Here is a 12,315-nt window from a genome sequence, read left to right as displayed (position 1 = left end):
GGCCTAGCCGCCCCCGCCCCGCGGCCGGCGGCGCCGCCTCCCTGCTGCTCCTCGCGCCCCGCGTTCGTTTACCTCTTGGGCGCTGGCGGCTGCTCCATGGCGGCCAGGGTCAGAAGGAGGGACCAGGTGGGCGGCGAAGGCGAGAGGCGGGCAGAGTGCCGGGGCACCAGCCGGCCGAGCCAGGAGAGCCACAGCAGGAAACTCCAGGAACTCGGACCAACTTTCCCGTAACTCCGCGGCGGATCCCCCGCCCGCGGGCCGAGCGGGGCTCCTCCCGGCCCGCCCCGCCCCTCGGCCGCCGGCCCTGGCCGGGGAAGGGTAGGCGGGGCCGGCCGGGGAAGGGTGGGCGGAGCCGGCCACGGGCCAGGGATGGGTGGGCGGGGCCGGCGGCGGCCCAGTGCGGTGGGCGGGGCCGGGCGCTGGGGCCGGGGCGCAGGACAGGGCCGGCCCTGGTGCAGGAGTCGGGAGGAAAGAAACCCGGAGTGGAAGGGCGAGAGGCTGAGGCCTAGTCTGGACCCAGAGCCAATCTCGGCTGGCCTGGGACACATTCTTTTCCAGTGGCCCGAAGCTGCCGCTCCTCACTCGCCTTCACTGCTTTTGACCCTATCTGATTTGACTCGTTTCTTTGGATTTCCCAAGGATACCCTTCCAAACATCTTGAAGCAACCTTTTGAAGTACTGCTAACTGCCAACGCTTCCCTCTCTAGTTCTCATGATTATTGGTTGTTTTCCCCCAGCCAGCCCCTGGTCCTCGGGATGCTTATGGATCATGTCTAATTAAAAAGAAAATTATTAACTGCAGTGAGAGCTCTCATGCACTACATTCAGTGTGGCCTTGCCGGCTGTTCAGTTAGGTAACCGAGCAAAACTATCACAAATTATGAGTCCCTAGAAAAGTCCTCCGAACGGTTTATTTCCGTCCCTCTTGCCGCCCCTCCTCCCAACCTGTCCCCAAGGACCTTACCCCCATGGTAATTAGGCCCCTTCGTGCACCCATATTGGGTATGTACCATTTAACCCTAAATTTCATCTATAGATAACTTTTCTTAGGACCATGCACAGCTACTGTGTATGTCATTTGCTTGTTTTGTCAGAAATTGTCAAGATGTAGAGTCAGAGTTTTTTGAAGTTTAGAGCAGAGAATGTGGTGAACATTAATTCAAATCACACTTGTCTATTAACAGATTAGGGTCTTTTGCATTATTTTCAGTTTTGCTATGTAATAAACTTACATGATTTATTTCCAAACCATTAGGTTCTCCCCCTAAACTTAGTTATTTTCAATGCGTCAAGATCATTTGCTGTTGAAACTGAAAGTCAAAATTTGTGAAGAAAAGAGATTACTACAGAATGTATACTTATTTGCATTTGTTGAAGAGCCACAGACTAACAGTTCAGAAGTAACAAGACAGTTGTTAAAATGTCAAAGCCAGGAAGAGCCTTTAAAATTACCTCATTCCATCCCTCACTCACATCCTCATCCCCAACACTGCTAGTCCTTTCAGGCCAGGGGGTGGCATCTGCCCTGGGTGTCTCTGATGCCTCTATTCTCTACATTCCCCTAGACCTCAGCCCTCCTCATATAACCCGAATTTCACTGCACCTTCAAAAGCATTTCCTGTTGGAACCCGAGTTGAGACACCCATAAAGAAGTTTTGTAGAATGAGGAGGAATAGTATCAGAAAACAAATCTCTGAGGTCCCTCCTTAGTTTGAAAAACAGGGGTCTAACAATCATTGTATGACCCCAATGGGATCAGACATTTGGCCTACATTATCTCATTAAACCCTTAAAACTGCCCTGTTAGGTGGTTATTTAGGTGAAGAAACAGGTTCAAATAGGTGGAGGGGCTGGCAAATTTCTAGACCCAATAGAAAAACTGCATTCTAAATCATGCCTTTAAAACTCCAAAGCCATGCCTTATCCCACTGTAAGCCAGGTGATAAATATTTACTGAGCTCTTATGGCAGAAAGTAAAGAACTAAAGAACCTCTTGATGAAAGAAAGAGGAGAGTGAAAAACTTGGCTTAAACCTCAACATTCAGAAAACTAAGATCATGGCATCTGGTCCCATCACTTCATGGCAAATAGATGGGGAAACAGTGGAAACAGTGGCTGACTTTATTTTTGGGGGCTCCAAAATCACTGCAGATGGTGAGATGCTTATTCCTTGGAAGAAAAGTTGACCAATCCAGACAGCATATTAAAAAGCAGAGACATTACTTTGCCAACAAAGGTCCATCTAGTCAAGGCTATGGTTTTACCAGTGGTCATGTATGGATGTGAGAATTGGACTATAAAGAAAGTTGAGCAATGAAGAATTGATGCTTTTGAACGGTGGTGGTGGAGAAGACTCTTGAGAGTCCCTTGGACAGCAAGGAGATCCAACCAGTCCATCCTAAAGGAAATTAGTCCTAAATGTTCATTGGAAGGACTGATGTTGAAGTTGACACTCTAATACTTTGGCCACCTGATGCAAAGAACTGATTCATTTGAAAAGACCCTGATGCTGGGAAAGATTGAAGGCAGGAGGAGAAGGGGATGACAGAGGATGAGATGGTTGGATGGCATAACCGATGCAACGGACATGAGTTTGAGTAAACTCCGGAAGTTGGTAATGGACAGGGAGGGCTGGCGTGCTGCAGTCGATGGGGTCGCAAAAAGTTGAACATGACTGAACTGAACTATGTAAGCAGGCATTGTTCACAGTGCTGGGGATACAACAGTAAAGAAAACAGACAAAAATTCTTGCCCTTGTGAGGTTTACATTAGGGAAACACAATAAGACGAGTAACTAATCAATAATGTTGTTGTCGTTCAGTCACTCAGTCATGTCTGACTCTTTGTGACCCCATAGACTGCAGCACAGCAAGCTTCTCTGTCCTTCACCTGGAGCTTGCTCAAATTCATGTCCATTGAATTGTTGATGCCATCTGACCATCTCATCCTCTGCCGTCCCCTTCTCCTGCCTTCAATCTTTCCCAGCATCAGGGTATTTTCCAATGAGTCAGCTCTTCCCATCAGGTGACCAAAATATGGGAGCTTCAGCTTCAGCATCAGTCCTTCCAGTGAATATTCAGGGTTGATTTCCTTTAGGATTAACTGGATTGATCTCCTTGCATCCAAGGGACTCTCAAGAGTCTTCTCCAGCACCACAATTTGAAAATGTCAATTCTTCGGTGCTCAGCCTTCTTTTTGAGCACCCCACATTCATACATGACTACTGGAAAAACCATGGCTTTGACTAGATGGACCTGTGTCATCAAAATGATGTCTCTGCTTTTTAATATGCTGTCTAGGTTTGTTATAATTTCCCTTCCAAAGAGCAAGCGTCTTTTAATTTCATGGCTGCAGTCACTATCTGCAGTAGTTTTGGAGCCCAAGAAAATAAAATCTGTCACTGTTTCCATTGTTTCCCCATCTATTTACCATGAAGTGATGGAACCAGATGCCATGACCTTAGTTTTCTGAATGTTGAGGGTTTTTTTCTTTCTTTCTTTATTATTATTATTATTTTACTTTACAATATTGTATTGGTTTTGCCACACATCAACATGAACCCATCACGGGTGTACACGTGTTCCCAATCCCTAATCCCCCTCCCACAGCCCCCCGACACCATCCCTCTGGGTCATCCCAGTGCACCAGCCCCAAGCATCCTGCACCCTGCATCGAACCTAGACTGGCAATTCGTGTCTTATATGATATTATACATGTTTCAATGCCATTCTCCCAAATCATCCCACACTCTCCCTCTCCCACAGAGTCCAAAAGACTGTTCTATACATCTGTGTCTCTTTTGCTATCTCGCATACAGGGTTATTGTTACCATCTTTCTAAATTCCATATATATGTGTTACTATACTGTATTGGTATTTTTCTTTCTGGCTTACTTCACTCTGTATAATAGGCTCCAGTTTCATCCACCTCATTAGAATTGATTCAAATGTATTCTTTTTAATGGCTGAGTAATACTCCATTGTGTATATGTACCACAGCTTTCTTATCCATTCGTCTGCTGATGGACATCTAGGTTGCTTCCATGTCCTGGCTATTATAAACAGTGCTGCGATGAACATTGGGGTACACATGTCTCTGTCAATTCTGGTTTCCTCAGTGTGTATGCCCAGCAGTGGGATACTGCTGGGCAGTTCTATTTCCAGTTTTTTAAGGAATCTCCACACTGTTCTCCATAGTGGCTGTACTAGTTTGCATTTCCACCAACAGTGTAAGAGGGTTCCCTTTTCTCCACACCCTCTCCAGCATTTATTGCTTGTAGACTTTTGGATCGCAGCCATTCTGACTGGTGTGAAATGGTACCTCATTGTGGTCTTGATTTGCATTTCTCTGATCATGAGTGATGTTGAGCATCTTTTCATGTGTTTGTTAGCCATCTGTATGTCTTCTTTGGAGAAATGTCTGTTTACTTCTTTGGCCCATTTTTTGATTGGGTTGTTTAGTTTTAAACCAGCTTTTTTCACTCTTTTCTTCCATCTTCATCAAGAGGCTCTTCAGTTCCTCTTTGTTTTCTGCCATAAGGGTGGTGTCATCTGTCTATCTGAGATTATTGATACTTCTCCCAGCAATCTTGATTCCAGCTTGTGCTTCATCCAGCCCAGCATTTCACATGATGTACTCTGCATAGAAGTTTATTAAGCAGGATGGTAATATACAGCCTTGATGTACTCCTTTCCCAGTTTTGAACCAGTCCATTGTTCCATGTCTGGTTCTGTTGCTTCTTGACCTGAATACAGGTTTCTTAGGAGGCAAATAAGGTGGTCTGGTATTCCCATCTCTTTGAGAATTTTCCAAAGTTTGTTATGATCCACATAACAAAGTCAAAGACTTTACCATAGTCAGTGAGGCAGAAGTAGATGTTTTTCTGGAATTCTCTTGCTTTTTCTATGATCCAGCAGATGTTGGCAATTTGATCTCTGGTTCCTCTGCCTTTTCAAAATCCAGCTTGTACATCCGAAAACTGGTAAGAAAGAAAAACAAAATCGGGAAAGGGAATATAAAGTGGAGGGAAAGCGTGAAATTTAGAAAAAGCAGCCAGGGAAGGCCTTAATGAGAGGGTGACTGAAGAGGAAGTGAGGGGAGAGCCTCCAAGATTACTGTCGGAGAAGAAGGGTGAGGCCAAGGGAACAACAGTAAGCGCTAAAGCCTAAGGCCAGGGTGCCTGGCATGTTCTCTATTAGTGAATAAAAGGAATTGTTTTTCTCCTGAATTACTCAGAAAATAAAATTTTAAAAAATTGCCTCAAGTCTCTGTTTTGTCTGTGAAAAGTCAGTCTGAAGATTCCAAGGAGGAAAGCATAGAAATCATCATTTAACCTGCAAATACGAGGCAGCAGCATTCCTGAACAGATGAAAGTTGTTGGAAATTTTCAGATTTAGATAAGAATCGCTCAGCTTCACTTAACTGTGAAAGCAGCATAATCTGTTTCTGCTCCCAACTGGAATCAAAATTAAGTATATACTTTAATTATACTAGTAAACAACTCACCAGAATTCCCAACTAAGTACTCTAAGACAGGGGTCCCGAAGCTTTTGGCATCAGGGACTGGTTTCATGGAAGACGAAATTTTTCCGTGGAGTGGGGAGGGACGGTTTCTGGACGGTTTTCATAAAGAGCGCTCCGCTTAGATCTCTCGCATGCGCAGTTGACAATAGGGTTCACGCTCCGGAAGAATCTGATGCCGCCACTGACCTGCCAGAGCTCAGGCGGGAAAGAGCCCTGAGGAGTGGCTGTAAATACAGATGAGGCTTGGCTCGCACACCTGCCTCTCACCTCTTGTCGTGCGGTCTGGTTCCTAACAGGCCACAGGCCTGTGTCATGTTGAGACCCCTGCCCTAAGAAAAAGGGGAGTGAAAGCTTCAATTTTGAACCCAGTTCCTTTGAATAACAAAAGTGCATTTCTTGTCACTGAATACATACACTGCCATGTTTTACAGATACAAAAATATTTTTAAGAGGGAGGGGACATATGTATACCTATGACTGATTCATGTTGATGTTTGACAGAAAATTAATTAAACAATGTAAACATAAAATTCTGTAAAGCAATTATCCTTCAATTAAAAAATAAATCAATTTTAAAAAATTTTTAATTTGTCTTTGACATACTAGTTGCTGCTATTGACTGAAACTACACGTTTATATTACTCTTTTTCTCAATTTTATATTTATTTGAAAAATAATACTAATTAACAACTGTTAAACTTTCATACCAGGAAGAGTTTGGGACAAAAAGAAAGCTCCGCTCAAATATATTATGTAACTTTTTTATTTGCAAGGAAGTGTTCCAAAAGGCAGCTTTACAAAGCATTTTCTCAAGATCTGTTTTCTCTTTTCTAATTTAATGTTATAGTTCGTCTGGAACTAGCATGTTGCATTTGAATTCAACCACTATCCTTTTTTATCATAGCAATCAAACTTTTATTTCATTTATTTCACTTATTCCCCAATATCTTATCCATACTTGTCATACCAAATGTCTAGTGTCGGTTAAATATAAGCAACAACTCAAAATGACTTTTAAGACAAGAAGCCCAGAGATGGTGCTCTCAATGCTGCTAAGTCACTTTAGTCGTGTCCGACTCTGTGTGACCCCATAGACAGCATCCCACCAGGCTCCCCCGTCCCTGGGATTCGCCAGGCAAGAACAGGAGTGGGTTGCCATTTCCTTCTCCAATGCAGGAAAGTGAAAAGTGAAAGTGAAGTCCCTCAGTCGTCTCCGACTCTTCACGACCCCATGGACTGCAGCCCACCAGGCTCCTCCGTCCATGGGATTTGCCAGGCAAGAGTACCAGAGTTGGGTACCATCGCCCACTCCAATGATGTTCCTAGGTTTGAGTAATTCTTTGATTTCTTCTGTTTCCTGCCCTACCATGCACTGCAGGGTCTTCCTCAGGCTATCTCCTCCCATCAAATAATGGCCACAGTAGTTCAGGCATCACATGGAGACATGACAATGTCCATCAACAGAAAGTTATTTCTTTCTGAATACCACTTTTAAGATGGTGGAAAAGTCTATTCTAAAAACCCTCCTGCAGGTTCTCCTTCATATCCTGTTGGCCAGAAGTATGCCACAGAACTATTTGTGAGAAATAAAATGGTGTCACAAAACCTGTGTAGGGACTTCCCTGGTGGTCCAGTGGCTAAGGCACCACACTCCCAATGCAGGGGGCCCAAGTTCAATCCCTGGTCAAGGAACTAGATCCCACATGCTGCAGCTAAGACCCAGTGCAGCCAAATAAATAGATAAATATCTGTGTAGACCAATTGCCACTCACCCCATGGGGCTGGGCTTTGAGCTGAGGCTGGGACCAGCCTCCCCAGAAGCTTATGGCAAGGAGGAGCATGAAAGAACAAAATTGAGACTCTATATTAACAAAGGATGGAGGAATCTACTAAAAATAAGTACCTAGAATGTGACAGTGGAGAAGGCACTGGCAACCCACTTCAGTACTCTTGCCTGGAAAATCCCATGGACGGAGGAGACTGGTAGGTAGGCTGCCGTCTATGGTGTCGCACAGAGTTGGACACGGCTGACGTGACTTAGCAGCAGCAGTAGCAAAATGTGACAGTCACTGAATAAATGTTTGCTGAGTTGATGAATAGACTTCCACACAAAGAAAACATCAAGAATATTAGGAGATATAGATAATTTATAAACTACATCTTAAGTGAAAATGAGTGTGCCATTTATCATTTTATTTCCTCTCAGTTCCAAATTTATCCTTCATTGCCTGCTCTGCCTTTAAATATTTTTCTCTATCAGTGCATGCCTGCTATGTCGCTTCAGTCATGTCCAGCTCTTTGCAGCTCTATGGACTGTAGCCCGCCAGGCTCCTCTGTCCATGGGATTCTCCAGGCAAGAATACTGGAGTGGGTTGCCATGTCTCCTGCATTGGTAGAAAGGTTCTTTACCACTCTAGCACCACCTGCGAAGCGCTTTTGTTTATCAGGTAGTAAGACAAATGAAGCTTTCTCACTGGAGGACCATGGGGAGATGTTACAAAAGAAGTCTTCCTTCCTGGTTGGTGTGTGTTCCCAGCACCAGGGTAGAAGAGGCACAGCTCCCCTGGGTCCTGCAGGACATGCCATGTTTCCAACGCTTGATTCCTGTTACCGCACGGAGGCAGCAGCCCTAGGTGCCCGCGGGTTTCCCTCTCCATCATAACCACTCCCTCCCTGAGGCACTTTTTCTGCAGAGTGCCTCCAGCAGGACACCTCACTATGGCTTGTTTCTCCAGCAGCCTAAGATTGTTCAGAAAATTCCAGAGGGCAGACTTTCAACAAGTTCCACTAGCATGGCACCAAACAACTTCTCTGCCATTCAGTGAGGCTTAGCTGTGCTCTCTCCAACAAGGTCTGCCTCTCAACCTGGGGGCCTCTTCTTCTTCGGGGGCTCCATCTCAGCCCCCAAAGTACTGCTCCTGATTACTGCTATTCCTACACTCTTCAGAGCTCTCTTTACTTCTTACTATCCAATCTCTTGTTACTCCAATCCCCTCTTATAGTTAATAATTCTTTCTTTTATTACACGTTCTCTATTCAAATAACTGTGTGCTCTCTGTATAAGAGTTTCTGTATTGGGGTTTCTGTATAAGGTTGGACCTTGACGAATACAGAGAATAATAGCAAAGAATCTCAGTCCCCACTGTAAACTCAGGGGAAAAAAAAAGAAAGATAAATGATAAGACTGATTCCATTTTCAGTCTAGCATGTAATTATCTACACAAGCAGTTCTCAGATATTTTGGTCTCAGGCTCATTTTGCTCTCCACTCTTAAAAATTGTGGAGAACCTTAAACAGCCTTTGTTTATTGAAGTCACGTCTATTGATATTAAGCATTTAAAACTGAGACACTTTTAAAACACGTGGGCACACAAGTACACTTTCCATTATCCATCAGAGCAATGACATCATCACATGTCATGTAGCATTCGAAAACTTCCACCACACACTCACAAGGGAATGAGAGTGAAAAAAGGCAAATAATATTTTTGTATTGTTTTTAAAATAGTTTGACTTTACTGACCCACTGAAAGTCTCTCAGGTACCCTCAAAGTTACCCAGATTACACTTTGAGACCCATCTATCTACAGTAGCTTTATGTAAACACCATAAGTAGGACCTATAGGAGGAAAATAAGGAAAATACAGCCCTTGCTCTCCAAGAATATGGTTTGGTTGAAAATATAGAATATATAGTCATATAAGTAAAATAATGGCTCAACTGAGTATATAATAAACTATCTAATTTCTGTCATTCAGAAAGGTGTGTAGTTCAAATTAATGAGGGCTGGAGCTCAGCAAAACAAAAATGGCTTCCATTTTACAAAACCCACCCTCCTTATACATCCACTATAAGGCGAAAATCAGCTTGTTATATACAAATATAAATTCAACAAGCTAAAGATCTCTCAAAAACACAGCAATGATGGATTAAGATACTACACATGGGGACAGAGTGAAGGAAAAGAAACAGATCAATACAACCTGGTAAACTCCACAACTTAAACCCTTTCCATAGTCGACCTTTAGTTACATTAATATGAGGGACTTCTTCTCAATGAACTAATCAGTGCTATGCTGTCACAATTTCTCTTTTTTTATTTTTGCTTCTTTAAATTTCTTTTTATTCCGGCCTATGGTTTCCAAATAATTTCTAATTTGCCTTGATCAAATGAAGAAAAAAGAAAACTTGTTTACTTACTTGTAGGCCAGGGGAGCTAGAAGACTCCTCCTACACGGATAGGCAGTGGTGACAGCAGGCAGTAAATACTGCTGGGAAGCGGGACAATGAGACTTACATAGAATTTGTGATAAAACTGAGCCACCCTGAAGCCAATCTTAGCATGTGATACATTCAAAATTGAACTCAAATCTAACTTCGCAAAGTTGGTAAGATGTAGGTTTTCAGGAACAGTCTCATGGACACGCCGAGGAAGGAATCACATGGCATATTAACAAAGCACAGCTTCCAACAAACCTTCTTTACCTGGCTTTCTCCCTAAACTTTCATGTTGTTGCTATTTAGTCCCCAAGTCATGTCTGACTCTTTTAAGGCCCCATGGACTGTAGCCCACCAGGCCACTCTGTTCATGGGATTTTCCAGGCAAGAATGCTGGAGTGGATTGCCATTTCTTACTCCAGGGGTTCTTCCCAACTCAGGGATGAAACCCACGTCTCTTGCATTGGCAGGCTGACTGTTTTCTATTGAGCCACCAGGGAAGCCCTAAGTCTTTTATACTCGTTCACCCTTCCTCTCCATCCTTTTGCTGTTACTTCAAGCTCTACCCTGCAGAGAATAATTTGACTCCTTTTCTTGATTCCATAGCTCTTCTAGTCAGCACAACATAGTTCTGGGAGACAAGAAATGAAGGACCCTTTCTTTAAGGGAGCCAGGGAATCAAGAGGGATAAAGACTGTGAACACTCAGCCTTCAATATTTTTGTCCCTATCAGACATTCTTTCAATCAACATTTGCTTATTAAGTCGCTGAGTACAGACAATGAGGTATGGCCCCCATCCTGAAACTACAGCGTTTTCCCATTAAAAGTTTTACCTTGCTCCTTCTTTTGAATTTCTTTCCAAAGGGAATGATTCTCTTACAAGAGGTAATTTTTTGCTTAATGAAGTAATCATTTTACACTAATTACCCATGGAATACTTTTACATGGCTACTTTCCTTCAAGCATTTAAACTATGATTTCAATTTCAGTGTTCATTGAGAAAGAGATTAAGATGACCATGGTCTTTATAATCTCTTTTGGAATAAAGGCATTAGGAAATATTTTCCTAAGGGTACCTTGCTGACAAAGGTGGATTATCTCTTTATATTTAGCCACAAATGAAGTGGAGAAGAATAAGAGAGAATCTTCTGAATACCACAGATTTATATTTGGTAAACTGAAAATATCTTTTAAAATGTCATTCAACAGTAAGAGCACTGAGGGATTCCTCTGGTGGTCCAGTGGTTAAAACTCTGCACTTCCAGTGCAGGGGTCCTAGGTTCAATCCCTGGTCAGGGAACTAGATCCCACATACCACAACTAAGATCCGGAGCTGCAAAATTAATTAATTAAAAAAAAAAGAATGAGAGCATTGAAAACCTAGATAAACCTAACTTATAAATTTCTGACTATATTAGTTACCTACTGCTATGTGACAAATTATTCCATTATTATTTCGTAGATTCTATATGAGAGGAACCCAGGTGCAGCTTCCCAGGACCCACCCTTCTGCCCAGGGTCTCTCAAAAGACTGTGATCCAGGTATTGGCCAGGGTCACAGTCACCTCCAGATTTAATTTGTAAATTTAAAACAATCCCAGTGTTTTTTATGGGCTTCCCCAGTGGCTCAGCAGTAAAGAATCCACCTGCAACGTGGAAGACACAAGGGACTCTGCTTCCACCCCTGGGTTTGAAGATCCCCTGGAGGAGGAAATGGCAACCCACTCCAGTGTTCTTGCCTGGAAAATTCCATGGACAGAGGGGCCTGGCGAGCTGCTGTCCATAGGGTTGAAAAGAGATGGACACAACTGACCCACTGAACACACAGCTTTTTTTAATCCTGAGATTTTTTTTAATTGAACAAACTAACTCTCAAGTTCAAAGAGAAGAGAAAATACATAAAAAGAGCTCATAAACTTGGTGGGGGGAGGGTGGGAAGAATAATGAAGAAAGGTTTGCCCATACAGATGGCAAAACATAAAATAAAATTGTAGTAATTACAACAGCATGGTATTAATTCAGAAACAGCTAAATTAATATATGTGATAAATACTGAGCTTAGAACAAAATCATTTTTATATGGAAATATTTATGATAAAGTAACATTTCACATCACAGAGGAAAGAATGAACTACTCAATAAATTGTATGAGCATAACTGACAATCTGTTTGGAAAAATAAATAAATAAGGTTAAATCTCTGTTGATATACCCCTGTATCAGGCTTCTTTATATTGCAAGCATTTGAAGACCTAACCCAAACTGCCTTATACAACAAAGGGTTCATTTAACTGGAAGACCCAGAAATAGAGCAGACTGTAGGATTGCTTTGATTTAGTGGCTCAGTAGTGACATGAAAGACACTGGGAGGTTTTGTTTAATTTGTTTTTTGTCTTCTTTTTCCATCTCTGGGTTTTAACTTCTGCGATGTCAGCTTCATTCTAAGGCTAAATGACCACCCAAGGTTCAAACTTCAAATCTGCGTACCAGACTGCCCTTTTTGGAAAGAGGAATGCCCTTTTTGGAAGCTCTCTAAAAAGGAGAAACTTCCTTTTCCAAAGTGCTTCCACAACC

At 42.8% G+C, this 12,315-nt stretch overlaps 1 protein-coding gene across 3 annotated transcripts in view; it reads right to left on the bottom strand.

Annotated features, from left to right (window-relative positions):
- The window catches only part of STK3 (serine/threonine kinase 3), a 309,832-nt gene extending 309,556 nt beyond the window's left edge, over positions 1-276 (bottom strand). For all 3 annotated transcript variants that reach the window (XM_027973184.3, XM_042254446.2, XM_060393931.1), the window contains exon 1: positions 73-276. In XM_027973184.3, coding sequence (XP_027828985.1) covers positions 73-98 — 26 coding nt within the window. In that variant the 5' untranslated portion in view covers positions 99-276. The remainder of the gene's footprint in view (positions 1-72) is intronic.
- Positions 277-12,315: the final 12,039 nt, after the last annotated feature.

The sequence above is a fragment of the Ovis aries genome, chromosome 9 (genome assembly GCF_016772045.2).
Source record: "Ovis aries strain OAR_USU_Benz2616 breed Rambouillet chromosome 9, ARS-UI_Ramb_v3.0, whole genome shotgun sequence".
Taxonomy (NCBI): Eukaryota; Metazoa; Chordata; class Mammalia; order Artiodactyla; family Bovidae; genus Ovis; species Ovis aries.
Note: the sequence above shows the minus strand (reverse complement) of the source record. Positions and strands in the feature narration are given on the sequence as shown.